The 13756-nt window shown below is 47.4% G+C and overlaps 2 protein-coding genes across 7 annotated transcripts; both read right to left on the minus strand.

Annotated features, from left to right (window-relative positions):
* Positions 1-5248: 5248 nt before the first annotated feature.
* LOC117852864 (probable serine/threonine-protein kinase PBL17) lies at positions 5249-6699 on the minus strand. Its single transcript, XM_034735143.2, has 3 exons — positions 6193-6699; positions 5949-6072; positions 5249-5859 (listed from the first exon to the last, which is right to left on the minus strand). The coding sequence occupies exons 1-3, from the start codon at positions 6697-6699 to the stop codon at positions 5492-5494; spliced, it is 999 nt and encodes a 332-aa protein (XP_034591034.2). The 3' UTR covers positions 5249-5491.
* Positions 6700-7386: 687 nt separating this feature from the next.
* On the minus strand, positions 7387-13443 carry LOC117852865 (squamosa promoter-binding-like protein 12). 6 transcript variants are annotated; one of them, XM_072293356.1, is made up of 5 exons: positions 13317-13443; positions 10168-10872; positions 9572-9708; positions 8784-9053; positions 7387-8010 (listed from the first exon to the last, which is right to left on the minus strand). In XM_072293356.1, the coding sequence occupies exons 2-5, from the start codon at positions 10782-10784 to the stop codon at positions 7736-7738; spliced, it is 1299 nt and encodes a 432-aa protein (XP_072149457.1). In that variant the 5' UTR covers positions 10785-10872; positions 13317-13443; the 3' UTR covers positions 7387-7735. The 6 variants fall into 6 exon arrangements, with proteins under 6 accessions (XP_072149457.1, XP_072149455.1, XP_072149453.1 ...); XM_072293354.1 differs by lacking the exon at positions 13317-13443 and adding an exon at positions 13009-13149; XM_072293352.1 differs by lacking the exon at positions 13317-13443 and adding an exon at positions 12059-12943.
* Positions 13444-13756: the final 313 nt, after the last annotated feature.

A 13756-nucleotide genomic window follows, 5' to 3' on the forward strand; every position in this document is an offset into this window, starting at 1 on the left:
ACACTATTACAGATTGGGCTATCACTGTCGGCCCTATAACCGTCATCACCATCGGTTTTGCGATCCGTTAGATCAAGGTCGGCATTGATGACTTTGGTTATCACAATCGGATTGCAAACCATAAGCATCTCAAAAAATAAAAAGAAAATAAAAAAATCCCATCCGCCAGCGCCGCCGCCCGCGGGCACTGACGCAGCCTGCCGTCCACCGTCGCTGCCGTGGCCCACCGCCCGCACTGCCTACTGCTCGCGCTTACCATCGCTGCCGCCGCATCCTGCCCCGACGTGCCGGGGAGCTCCGGTCAAGCTCCCGGTGCTAGAGGCCCACCACTCCCGGCGTCGCGGGGCTCCCTCCACCGAGCCCCTGGAGCTCCGACCGCCACGCCCCCCGGAGCTCCGGCCCTCCTGCCGCCGCGTCCTTGCACCCCGGAGGAGAAGGGCCAGCCCAGCGGGTGGAGGAGAAAGTGGAGAGATGGAAGGAGAAGGGTCGGTAGGTAGAGGAGAAAGTGGAGAGAGGGGAGAAGGGGCCGGCGGGTGGCCGGAGGATGGCGAGGGGGCCGGTGGCGACCTCTCTTCTCTCCCACGTGCAACCTCCCATGGTAGCACGCACCACACATGCGAAGGTGGCGGCCGGTGGATGGCGAGGCGGTCGGTGGCGGCGAACCTTCATTTATGTTTGTATCTATTATTGACCCAGTGACCCAGCAATGTCATCACTGACAGCGCAGCAGTTTAAGTGTCGTCATCAAGATTCAAGTGTAGTATGGCTGCTTCTTGGTTTAGGAGGTGTTTGGATCCATGGACTAATTTTTAAGTTCGGATCACATCGGATGTTTGATACCAATTAGAAGACTAAATATGAACTAATTATAAAACTAATTGTAAGCCATGGCTAATTCGCGAGACAAATCTATTAAGCCTAATTAATCCATAATTAGCACATATTTACTGTAGCATCACATGGTCAAATCATGAACTAATTAGGCTTAATAGATTCGTCTCGCAAATTAGCCTTCACTAGCAAATATGCCCGTGCGTTGCAACGGGAATAAACACCAAGTCCAATAGATATAGCCTGAAATCTAAGCGATCACATCAATTATTTCATAAAAATTACAGCGATATAATATGGCCTAAAACACTATTACAGATTGGGCTATCACTGTCGGCCCTATCACCATCATCACTGCCGGTTTTGCGATCCGTTAGATCAAGATCGGTATTGATGACTTTGGTTGGCATTGATGACTTTGGTAGCCCAACTGTCAGCCCTATAACCGTCATCACCACCGGTTTTGCGATCCATTAGATCAAGGTCAGCATTGATGACTTTGGTTGGCATTGATGACTTTGGTTATCACAATTGGATTGCAAACCATAAGCATCTCAAAAAATAAAAAGAAAAAGAAAAAAATCCCATCCGCCAACGCCGCCGCCCGCAGGCACTGACGCAGCCCGCCGTCCATCGTCGCCGCCGCAGCCTGCCGCCCGCGCATGTTGTCGTTGCCTACTGCTCGCGCCTACCGTCGCTGCCGCCGCATCCTGCCCCGACGTGCCGGGGAGCTCCGACCGAGCTGCCGCTGCTAGAGGCCCACCACTCCCGGCGTCGCGGGCTGCCCGCCACCGAGCCCCTGGAGCTCCGACCGCTGTGCACACCGGAGCTCCTGCTGCCGCACCCTCGGAGCTCCCACCGCCGCGCCCTTGCACCCCAGAGGAGAAGGGCCAGCCCAGCGAGTGGAGGAGAAAGTGGAGAGAGGGAAGGAGAAGGGCCGACGGGTAAAGGAGAAAGTGGAGAGAGGGGAGGAGAAGGGTCGGCGGGTAGAGGAGAAAGTGGAGAGAAGGGAGGAGAAGGGCCGGCGGGTAGAGGAGAAAGTGGAGAGAGGGAAGAAGGGGCCGGTGGGCGGACGGAGGATGGCGAGGGGGCCGGTGGCGACCTCTCTTCTCCCCCACGCGCAACCTCCCATGGTAGCACGCACCACATATGTGGATGTAAAGCAAGAACTACTGCATGATATAAAACTGTTAGATGCTCAAGCTGAAGATGGGGGGTTAACAGAAGAAGAGTAGGCTACTAGATACAACCTAGAAGAGCAATTGGAGGGCATATACCAATTTGAGGAGCTTATTTGGCAGAAGAGAGCTGGAGAACTGTGGTTACTTGAGGGAGATGCAAATACTTCATTCTTCCATAGTGCTGCCAATGGAAGACACATAAAATGTCATATTGCTTGCTTCTTTGAAAGAAATACTTAAGAAGCTTGTTTTTTATGAAGATCAAAGGAAGTCGTGGTGGCTGGTGGATGGCGTGGTCGGTGGCGGTGAACCACGAGGTCAGGGAAAGGGACTAGAGGAGGAGAGCACTAGTGGATAGCACACGGCCTCAGAGAGAGACTGGAGGAGGAGGGGCACGGGTGGATAAAGGGATTTTTTTTTAAAAGTGTCGAGAATTATTTCTAGGACTGTGGGTTGATTACGAAAAAGTTGAGGATTTTTTTTGCAAAACAATCATGACGGTCGAAAGAAATAACCGCACTTCTACACCTACTAGCAAATTTGCCCGTGCGTTGCAACGGGACGCAATCCTTGAACAAAATACACGTGCGTTGCTACGTTAAAAGATCAATTGTGTTTTTCAAACTAATGATATTTTTTATTTCCATCACTAAATTTTTATTCCACTTATTAGATGTCTACATAGAAAACCAAAAGTCCTCCCTCCGGACCCCACCTCCTCTCCTCCCAGATCCAGCCGGCGCCCTTAAAGGCTATCTATGCCAGCAATTCAACATTCACATTCCACTTTTAGCTATGCTAGCAATTCAACGTTCACATCCCACATCATGAAAGATTAACTAACCTACTCGCCCACCAACAATCTCCCCAAGGGTTGCTGCAAATCTTTTGTTAATTGTGGGGAGACTACTTGTGTATTTTCCATCTCGTGATACATCACCAAATCGGTTCAGAGGATTATCTCTGGGTATTCTAACTGAGCGGAATCTCAGTGCGCCATTATCTACACCATTTAGGCCTATCTTGTGCCCACAATCATTGATCTCGACTCCAGGAAGAACAGCATGAGTTTCAAGGTCTCGTATGGGGACAATGAATGTCCATATCAGCAGGTTCCCCTCCTTTTCCTTGAAGGGGTAAAATTAACCTTGCAAAGACAGTAGCAAATTTTCCATGAACTGCAGCATTGCCAATCCACCACTTAATAGCGCCATCATTTGGGGTATTAATGATGAACTCATCAGTAACAGGATCAAACGTAGCCGTAGTCTGTAGGGCTTGGACATTCGATCCAGTTTGAGAAAAAGATTAATAATGTAAGAGAAAATATGGTGACAGAGCTTTCGAACACATAACAGGGCTTTAGGTGCTGGGTCCAAGCTCTACTGTGCACCATTTAAAATAAACAACAAGAGAATAGAGATAAAATTAATTAGTGGATAAATTAATAAGTGCAGAAGCTAACCATGATGCAGTTCTGTCATTGCCGAACAGCCTGGATAATCCAAATTATCGATTCCATCAGAGTACTTATCCCTATGCTTTTTGGTTCATATATTTATGATAGAACCTCCCCAGAGGCTGCATCAACAAGCAGACCAAGTTAGTGCAATATAAAGAGATGGAAGTAGCTAGTAAATAGAATCAGTAAATAACTTGAACAGATTCTGCTAATGTTTTTGTGAATTCAAGCATGTTAAGATGTGCAATTGATAATAAAAGGCTGCAAAATTTATAGCTGGGTTAATCGCCAAAATGAAATAAAAAAATCTATGAGTTAGATAAAAAAAACTACCCAGTTTAACATGTTATCATCCATCAGGCCAATTAAATAGCCCGTGAACCGACCTATCAGAAAGATTTCCAAAAGCAAGCTTTTGAATGCACGGTACTGAACAAAGCATTAATGCCCGGTACTGAACAAATCATTAATCATGAGGAATCAATTATCTCTTTATGTGTACCAATGTAGCAGGCCCGCATTCAAAAATTGCAGCTCATCTGTTTGCAAAGGATTACAACTCACCAGGAGGAAACTGAAATCCCATGTACACCCATAAGTACTCTATAGAAAAGGTGGAGAAGGAATGAAAAGAACAAAAGAAAACTTCGTTTTCACAAGCCCTATCACAGAAAACTACTTGCACTGATGCGCAGTAGGCATCAACTCAGAGTAATCAAATTTAGATATTGATATACACAACTTCACTATCACAGTAGTAACTTCACTATCACTGGAATCCTTGTGAATATGACATCTGCATGTGCACTCTATAAAGAAAAAGAAACAAGATATTTGTAGACACAACTGCTTCTCCAACTTCAATAATGGCATTATCTTGGAGCTTTAAGTATGAAGTAACTGGATCGGTTTAATTGACCCATAAATGAATTGGTTTATTCTCCAACTTCAATAATAGCATTATCTTGAAGCTTTAAGCATGAAGTAACTGGATCGGTTTAATTGACCCATAAATGAATTAGTTTACTCTCCAGCTTCAGGGGGTGTTTGGCAGGGAGGGCCTAAACTTTAGCACCTGTCACATCGGATGTTTGGACACTAATTAGGAGTATTAAACATAATCTAATTATAAAACTAATTGCACAACCCCTAGGCTAAATCGCGAGATGAATCTATTAAGCGTAATTAGTCTATGATTTGATAATATGGTGCTGCAGTAACCATTCGCTAATGATGGATTAATTAGGCTTAATAGATTCATCTCACGATTTAGCCTAGGGGTCTGCTATTAGTTTTGTAATTAGCTCATATTTAGTCCTTCTAATTAGCATCCGAAACGTGTGATGTGACAGGGCTAAAGTTTAGCCCCTGACATCCAAACGCCCCGTCAATAATGGCATTATCTTGAAGCTTTAAGTATGAAGTAACTGGATCGGTTTAATTGACCCATAAATGAATTAGTTTATTCTCCAGCTTCAATAATGGTATTATCTTGGAGCTTTAAGTATGAAGTTTTAGCTGAGTTATCAAATGAGTTTTTTTCTCCTCCTGAACATCTACCTCAGTGCTTAATGAATTAATTCTCCAGCAAGGTCATACTAAATGTGGGGATACCCAATAAGTGGAATAAAAATTTAGTGATGGAAATAAAAAATGTCAGTTACTGTAGCAACGCACAGGCATATTTGCTAGTTAATATTAGGTAGAGATTTATGCAATTGATTTTATAATTAACTTATATTTAATACTCCTAATTAGTATCTAAACTTCGATGTGACGTGAATTAAACTTTATTCCCTCGACCAAACAGGCACTTAGAACAACACTCGTCACCGTCGACAAGTTGCAGCACAAAGTGTTTGAACCACGCAAAAGCTCCGCCTGTAATGTTAACCACAGTTTTTACAAACTTCGTTCGTTTCACTTCTTGGAATACCGCCATTGTTTCAACCAAAATGTGATTTGTGCCTTTGTTCATTCCCTACTACCTATGATACGACCGAGCTCTTGGCCAGCCTCACGGAGGCGGGGCGTCGGCGGCGGCGGTGCCTTCTTCGTCGTCGTCGTCGTCCTTAGCGCCGGCGGCGAGCACGGCCTCGAGCGTGATGACGACCCTGGCCATGGCGGGCCGGACCTTGGGGTTCTGGCTGAGGCAGTCGTACGCGAGGCGGGCCACGCGGTCCAGCCCCCGCGGCGCCGGGCCCCCCATCCGCCGGTCCAGGATCCGCTCCAGCTTCTTGGGCCGGATGAGGATGGGCCGCGCCCAGTCCACCAGGCTGCCCTCGCGGGCACCCGCGCGGCTCGGCTCCACGGCGCGCCGCCCCACCAGCATCTCCAGCAGCACCACGCCGAAGCCGTACACGTCGCTCATCACCGTCAGGTGCCCTGCACGCACATGCGCCCGGCGGCGGCGTCAGTGAGTACTCCTGCGACGGCGGCGGACGAGTACGGACGGCGGCGTGAGGGGTACCTACCGGTGGCCATGTACTCCGGCGCGGCGTAGCCGTAGGTGCCCATGACCCTGGTCGACACGTGCGTCTTGCCGCCCATCGGCCCCTCCTTGGCGAGCCCGAAATCCGACAGCTTGGCGTTGAATTCCTGCAATGCAGCCAAAAAGAACACGAGAGATAAATTTCGATGATTCCGACGATGGCCGCCGCCGTGCGGACGAGCGATGAATTGGCCGCCGCCGATGACATGATCGGCGAACGAACGAACCGCGTCGAGCAGGATGTTGGAGGTCTTGAAGTCGCGGTAGATGATGGGCCGCTCGGCGCCATGGAGGAAGGCGAGGCCCCTGGCGACGTCGAGCGCGATGGCCACCCGCGTGGTCCACGACAGGGTGCAGGCTCGCCGGAACAGGTGGTTCTCGAGGCTGCCCTTGGCCATGAACTCGTACACCAGCAGCCGGTGGTCGTCCTCGCAGCAGTAGCCGATGAGCTCCACCAGGTTGGGGTGGCTGTACTGCCCCAGGTAGCTCACCTCCGTCAGCCACTCCCTGTCCCCCTGGAGGCCCTCCGGGTTGAGCTCCTTGACGGCGACCTCCTTGCCCACCGCGCCGTGGATAAACCCTCGGTAGACGACGCCGAAGCCGCCCTCGCCGACGATCCGCCCGGGGTCGAAGTCGCCGGTCGCCAGCCTCAGGTCGTCGTAGGTGAAGAGCTTCAGGAACCCGTACGCCGACATCGTCCGGAACTCCTCCACGTCCTTGGGCACTGCCAGCATCCCCTCCGATACCGTCTTCCCCAGCTTCGGAGGGGACCTCGGCGTCTCGGCATCTGCCCGACGAGGACGCATCGAGCTCACGTATGGCACGCTTGAGATCCAAGTCGAGGTCGATACATACATATATATATATATATATATATAAATGTGGTATGATCATTTGCTCACCTCGACGGCGGGACGATGCTGGCCGCGACGGCCGGATGTCGCCGCAGCTAGGGAGGATCCACCACCGATTCATTCTCCGGATAAGCGGCAACAGGTTGGCCATCCAGGTTGCCTTTTTGTAGTTACCTCTCCAGCGGCCGGCGGCGGTGGTGCGGGGGCGGCCGGCCGACGGCAGCCTCCGACCACGCGCCGGGGAGAGATATAAATATGATGGTGCTCGCGGCCGGAACGAGGGGGGGGGGGAGGCCGGTCGAGCTGGGAGAGATGAATAGGCAGGGGGGGGAGGCGACGGGAGGAATGGTCGGAGGGGCGGCGCCCCGAGCTTTTGGGGGTGGCCAGCCCGGCTCGCCTGCCGCATGCCTTAATTTGGCGCGCAACGCGACCAAATCATGCAGAGAAGCACGCGCGGCAGACCGGCCGGACGCGGCGCGCCAACGGCAAAAGCCTTCGCGCCAAACTGCACCAGTGGGCATACAGATACAGCACAACACTGCATCTGCTGTCACAGAACCATCCAGATAAACAGGCCGGGTTATGTGTTTTCCGGTTAAATGCTTCAGATCATGTCTGACTCCAAAACAAGCAGTGAGATCAAACATGAATTTGCTTAGAACAGACCAGGCAGCCAGTAGCCACACCGGTGCTTATTGCAAACTGGAAAAAGGTTCAGGTAGCCACACCAATGGACCCAAAATGCCTAACTCCTATGAAACTTCAGCGCCTTGCTTCACCAAATGCCTCCTGCCTCCAGTTGTGAGATGAAACAATGCAAAGAGCCTGTAACTGACAAACCAAATCGCAGATGATTTAAGAGGATCAGTAGCCAAGTGTTCAAGTATGCAGCTTCAGTGCATTCGATCATGCATACTCAGAGGTGAGTGGATGCCTGAATCTGCAGAGTTCCATCGAGCGTGGCAGGGTCGTCATGCCAGAACCCTCCCGGGGACGGATCCAGATGATTCGTGACAGGGTTGGAAACAGCAATAGTGCCGAGGGGCGGCATCGCACCAGTGTGCACATGAGAATTATGCTGCTGGATGACGGTTGAACTTGAACCCCAAGAACCGTCTGACAGAAGAGAGAGAGCACGCCCAAGTTCTGGGGCTCCATTTGAGTTGGAAGCGGCCGTGGAGGCTTCCACACCTGAAATTCAGCAGATACAAAATGTAACATCAGTCCCATAAATAGAAATGTTATACTAGAAATGAGGTTGATCATGAGAGTAGAGCTTCAGTCGATGGCACTGTAATGTAAGACTTCCATGGAAGATGGAACAGGGTTCAGTCACACTCAGGTAACATTGAATCTTTTCTCTGGGACCTAGGAACCAGGGTGTCAGAACTTCAGATGGTACCAAGCTAGCTAAAACTTCTAATACAGGTCATAGTATCAGGGCAGAGCTGTTTGGCATTTGCACTTTGATGCCTTTTTTTGTGGTGAAAACCTCCAGACAAAACTAGAAGAGTTCAGATTGGAATCTTATGGCTCCTATGCTACAGCTACACGCATGATCCAGCAAGTTTCTAAACTAGCAGGAGAGGCTTGGTGTTTTACTGTCCTTCTCTAGACGGTAGCCTCAGGATTCAGGAAAACAATCAATTGTGCAGATACATGAAAAGGGTATAATGGATTAGCAAATTTTTGGGTCTTCACAACACAGAACATTTGCTTAACAAAAATATCATGGACAATAATTTGATTAGCTAGCAACAAATCATCAAATTGTAATAAATGCACAACTGGAATGTTGTTATCCAAAATGGAGCGACAAAGAATAAAATGCTGTCACAAATGCACTGAAGGAAAAAACTGCTAAGAGGTACGACAGTAGTGTAGATAACCTATTCTGAAACACCTAAAAGCATTTCTAACTGGAGATCAGTAATACATCTAAAAGCAGTAGATTAGCAAAGTACCTTGATTGAGGACCTTTGTGTTGGTTCCCTTGACTGGCATGAGCCCATCGAAATTATGATGGCGTGCAGTTTGAGCAGCAACACTAGTTGATATCTGGAGGTTTGAGAAAGGCAACTCATCAAGGCCTACTGTTTTCATTGGATGCATCGACATATGTTTTGTTTCCACAAATTTGAAGCCTCCCAAGTTATCCCATGAAGAAAGTGCATTGCTTCTCACTTGGCTAAAGAGAGGTTGGCTAAAGAAAAGATTTGTCTGCTGGCTTGTGTCTGCAAATGCAAACAATATCAGCATTAAGACTAAACAAGCAAAAATACATCTAGAGTGAAAACAAGAACTTGCTGATAATTTAACAAGAACTTCCTAATAGTAATCCCCCCACTAAAAGAGAAGTTGCACGTTCTATGATTGTGGTTACAAAAAGTGTCATGAAGTTGGGCTGAGTCACTAACTAACTCCATAAATATGCATCTGCGGAGAACCGAACCAATGCATATTTATAATGCTTACAACAATATCAGCATCCTATTCACAAATATAAATTTGGTTAAAGGATTTGCATTCACCTTATCAATTTGAATCGGGCAGACACTATCGGTCAAATTTGAAGTTATGGACAGAACAAGTTAAAATAGTAGATTAGTCATTTGACACCAATAGAAAGTGTTGTTCTACTAACATATAGGATTCAAAAACAGGGTCCCACACAAAAAAAAAAGTAAATGTGTACTGAATGAGTGATATGTAGCTGATCAGCATGGGTAGTGTTTTGAGAGTTCAGGACTACCATAAAACATTGTCGAAAGTCGTGATGAATTGAATGAAATCGTATCTGTCTGAGGTTTCCTCCTTCGTGCGTTATGATGAGTAAGACGCCTACGACAGCTTCTTTTGTTCTGGTCAAACTCTGCTAAACCATGAAACCTACAGACAGTGAAGGGTTAAAGAAAAAAGAGGAGTCACTAAAAGGTCAAACTGTAAACGTTTGTTATAATTGCTCATCTGAAATTTCCCTTTTTTTCAAGATATTCTAACAACAGTCCACTTACACATCAATAACAAACTAGTGCCAGAAACAAAAGGAAATGCCAATTTTCTTCACTATTCGTTTCGCTTTAGTGTTCCTGTGTATCTTGATCAGCAAAGGATAAATAAACATCGCAAATATCATGAAAGGCTCAGTCATGCAAAATAATTGACCATTATCTGGTGTAGTAGTGGTTCATTTGATTCTACAACTAAAGTGGGTGGTATTTCTTTCAGCTGGTCACATTTTTGAAGCTCCATCCTTCTCTCATTAAGGATGCCAAAAAAAAAAGTGATATACAAAAGGAATGCCATAGAAATAAAAATGCACTCATTTTAAAGGCAAGGGCATCTCACCGGCTACACTGTTGGCAAAAACGGCGCTCTAGACCAGCAACAACCACCTTGGGAGCTTTAGCATGATCTTCACAGACTTTGTGCTTGCGATGGTAAGCTTTAGCAGAAGACAGATCAACTTTGCAACCTTCGACCTGACAGTATGAGTTTTTCACATTCTGATGAGATACCTTGGTCTTCTTGACAACAGTCGATGCAGAAGTCACAGTTGAAGGTGCAGAACTCTTGTTATCCTGTCTTCCACAGACATTTTCAACGTAAGCCCTTTTTCCAAGCTTCAGGCTGATTGATGGCTCCCCATGGCTGAACGCTATCATTGATGATGGAGAAGTTCTCGAGTCGTCAACTCTGCCATTCTTACCCATGTCCTTAACATGCCTTTCAACAGCAGCGAAATTGAACTCTATGCTGTTCCCTACTCCAAACGGTGAATCAATGGATCCCGAAATGGAGCTCTTGGATGAACCATGCCCTAGCTCTGAGCTAGAAGTGAGGGTACCACCAGATGAATTCGCAGATCCATGCCTTACAATTTCATTCGGGACAGATGGTGCTAGATTTTCGCAATCCCACACCATGGAATTCTTCTGATCCCAGTTCATCCCAAAAGAACCCATTCCAGAACTGAAGATCTCAATCCTTCCAAGAAGAAGAATTAAAAATCGCAACTGCTGTTACCACCTGTGTCTGTGAAAGCTGGCAGCACTGCAAGGAAGAATAGAAAGAATAAACGTCACAGAGAAATTGCAGAACTGAAACAGATATAGATAGAGGAAATCTCAACGCTTAAAACTTTTAATTCGCAAAAATATACTTAGTTAAAAGACCCTGACAGTGAATCACGTGCGCCTAATTTAGTCAGGAAATCACAGCAGAACAGAAAATTAGTTCTGGAGGAAATAGGACAGGGAAAAAAGATCAGAGACCTCAATTCCCTTTTCTGACGAAACAAGAACACAGCCAAATCCTCCGTCTATTCCTGAAAAATCTTGTCGCCAATCAGCAACACCGCACAAGCTTGAAATCAACCAACTGGGCGGGCAGCGCAGAACCAGCAACTGTGGTTGTCAATTGAATGGTAACTAAAGCACCTGCAGCGCCATTGTCGTCAACTGAGCTCTCAGCTGGCCTTTGAGGTCTCTTTCCTCAACTTATGAGGCCAAAGCGTCCAGGTCTAACGGCATCTAGGCTGGCCCCTATCCTATCCACCATCACAACCACCCCCGTTTAAACTTTAAACCCTCCGATCTCTGACAGCAATTACCTCAGCATTGGCATTATTTGCTCAGCCTTACTGTTCCCACCAACACACGAACCAATATTGCATCGAATCCAGTTGCTTTTGGGAAGCAAAGGTGAAGCAAATCATAAAAAAAGGGAACTTCTACTCTACCTCTATACACAAAAGGGGGGGAAACGCTGGATGTAAAATCAAGAATCTCACCTCCTTTGCTTGAAAGTATCTTTATTCAGCTGAAATTCTAGGTGAGCTAAAGTGCAAAACCAAGAACCATGAGAGTTCAGCTAGAAAAGAAAAGGACCGAGAAAGCAAAGCAAGACGACGCAGAGGCAAAGATCCAAGAGACACACACACACACACACAAGATGGCAACCTTTTCTCTTATCTCTCTCCTCCCATAAGGGTAAACCCCACCAGATGCAAGAAGAGGGTGAGGCCCAGTGGATGGCTGCCTCCCCACACAGCAACCATGCACATGCCCTACACTGAAGGCCCCAACAAGGCAACAACTACTACTTCAACTACTCCACACCTCAAAAGAAAGCAAAGAACACCGAAGATGGCCGATTCCTTTTGAGCAAGAATCTGAGTGGGCATGTGGGGAATCTATAAAAAAAAATCTGATTTAGAAAGGAAGTGATAATTCCGAACCTGATTGCAGGTGTGCTATGCCATGGCCATGGGGCTGTTTTTCTACCAAACCCTCTCTAGGGTGCCAGCAGCCCCCTACCAAAGGAGGATGTTTGATCTAGGCTTTCTTTGTTCCAGGAATCCAGGGTGATCTTTGCAGCTGGTGTTTGGTTTGATCCTTGGTGTCATGATCAGTTTGTGAAAAAAGATTCAGAGGGGGGTTGGGTAGAGGACAGAGCTACTACTGTTCTCAATCAGTGCGCACAACAGTAGGATCATGTGCAGCCGTGCAGGTTGGGTGGGATGAATGAATGGAAGGAAATCTCTTGGCCACCCACAGGCCAGGTGCAGCCTTTCACAGTCGCATCCCCCTCCCTGGTCAGATCCTCTACAGCGATTCCACTGTCGCATGTCGCCTCCTCCAATTGGGGCAGATCAGGGAGAAATCGCGCTGTCAGGGTCGGCTGGTTGGTTGGCTTAAAAGAGGTTTGTTTTGGAAGAACGAGAAATAACAAGTACCGATGCTATTGCTTTTTCCTGCAAAAAATCTGGCCCTTGTATTTTTCTACTGCAAGAGGAGCGAGGACAGGCCAGTTGCCCCAATTGTTGCTCTCAAACATGAGTAGCACAAGAAGAAAACAAGATAAACAATTAAGTGCCCCAGCTCATCACTTCAGCTAAAAAAGTGCAACGATCAAAACTTTGTGTCAAACCCTGCTCATCAGTTCAGCTAAAATTCGGTCCTCTGCATTGAACACGCTATCAAAATAGAACTTCTGCGGAGAGAGCAAACCGTTCCGCGAGGGGAAAATCCAGCAAAAAGAGAATGCATTCACTTCAACCAAGATCGCTTTGTGCCGTCATTTTGCACAAAGAAGAATCAAAACAAAACCACGGAGAAAAGGGGAAGAAATGGGACAGGTCACAGGAACGCACGAAGAACGAAGATGATAGGACCGACGACCTGATACCTGAACAAACAAAATGGACGCGGTGGGAGGGGGAAGTCGCCGACCAGAAACCAGCAAAGTGCAAAACCTAGATGTTTGCAGGCCCTGGGTTTTGGCGAGCTCGAGATTCCTGAAGCGGAACACAAAACGGTTTGTTCGGCTGAACTTATAAGCCGGCTGAAAAGCTGAAACGGTTGATTTGTTGTGAGAGAAAAATACTGTTTGGTGGCTGATAAGCTCGGCTGAAAAGCTAAAACGGTTGATTTGTTGTGAGAAAAAAAATACTATTTGACTGAAACGAAGAGAAGGTTATGAGCAGAGAAAATTACGGAGGTCTGGCTCGGTCCGCATGGTGGTGCAAGTGGCGCGGAGGAGTGAACCGCCGGTCCAGCTCTGCTTCCCACCGCCACTCGATCTGCATCTGCTGCTACAGTTGGAAGGGAAGAAGAGAAATCGGGGGGAGGGGGGAAGAAAAATCGATGGGCCGCCGAATCATGGCCCGATCCACCTGGGCATGTTGGAAATTTGGTTGAACTGGCAGGGGATTTTAGCCTAGTGGCACAAAACAGACCAACAAGGCAACAAAAACTACCGTATGCTAATAAGCAAAAAACAAACACTACCGCCTGCTAATAAAAAGACCAACAAAAACAAAAAAAGGAAAACGAAAGCAAGCTGCCTCGTAAAGCGCCGAGGATAGGATCTGCAGACTGCAGATCTGACTACAGTGCATGCACACAGGCCTAGCTCCACTCTTCTGCATTTTCTG

Source organism: Setaria viridis, chromosome 4, assembly GCF_005286985.2.
Source record: "Setaria viridis chromosome 4, Setaria_viridis_v4.0, whole genome shotgun sequence".
In the NCBI taxonomy this organism is placed as follows: Eukaryota; Viridiplantae; Streptophyta; class Magnoliopsida; order Poales; family Poaceae; genus Setaria; species Setaria viridis.

Bases quoted from the DNA above. Each gene is read 5' to 3' on its own strand.
- LOC117852864 (XM_034735143.2), bottom strand. From the start codon at position 6,699: ATGCTGGCAGTGCCCAAGGACGTGGAGGAGTTCCGGACGATGTCGGCG. The intron at 6,073-6,192 runs GTTCGTTCGTTC...GCTGCATTGCAG, and splicing joins CCAACATCCTGCTCGACGCG to GAATTCAACGCCAAGCTGTC. The intron at 5,860-5,948 runs GTAGGTACCCCT...ATGTGCGTGCAG, and splicing joins GCCGGAGTACATGGCCACCG to GGCACCTGACGGTGATGAGC.
- LOC117852865 (XM_072293356.1), bottom strand. From the start codon at position 10,784: ATGGGTTCTTTTGGGATGAACTGGGATCAGAAGAATTCCATGGTGTGG. The intron at 9,054-9,571 runs GTAGTCCTGAAC...TTGCATTTGCAG, and splicing joins ACTTTCGACAATGTTTTATG to ACACAAGCCAGCAGACAAAT. The intron at 8,011-8,783 runs GTACTTTGCTAA...GCTGAATTTCAG, and splicing joins CACAAAGGTCCTCAATCAAG to GTGTGGAAGCCTCCACGGCC.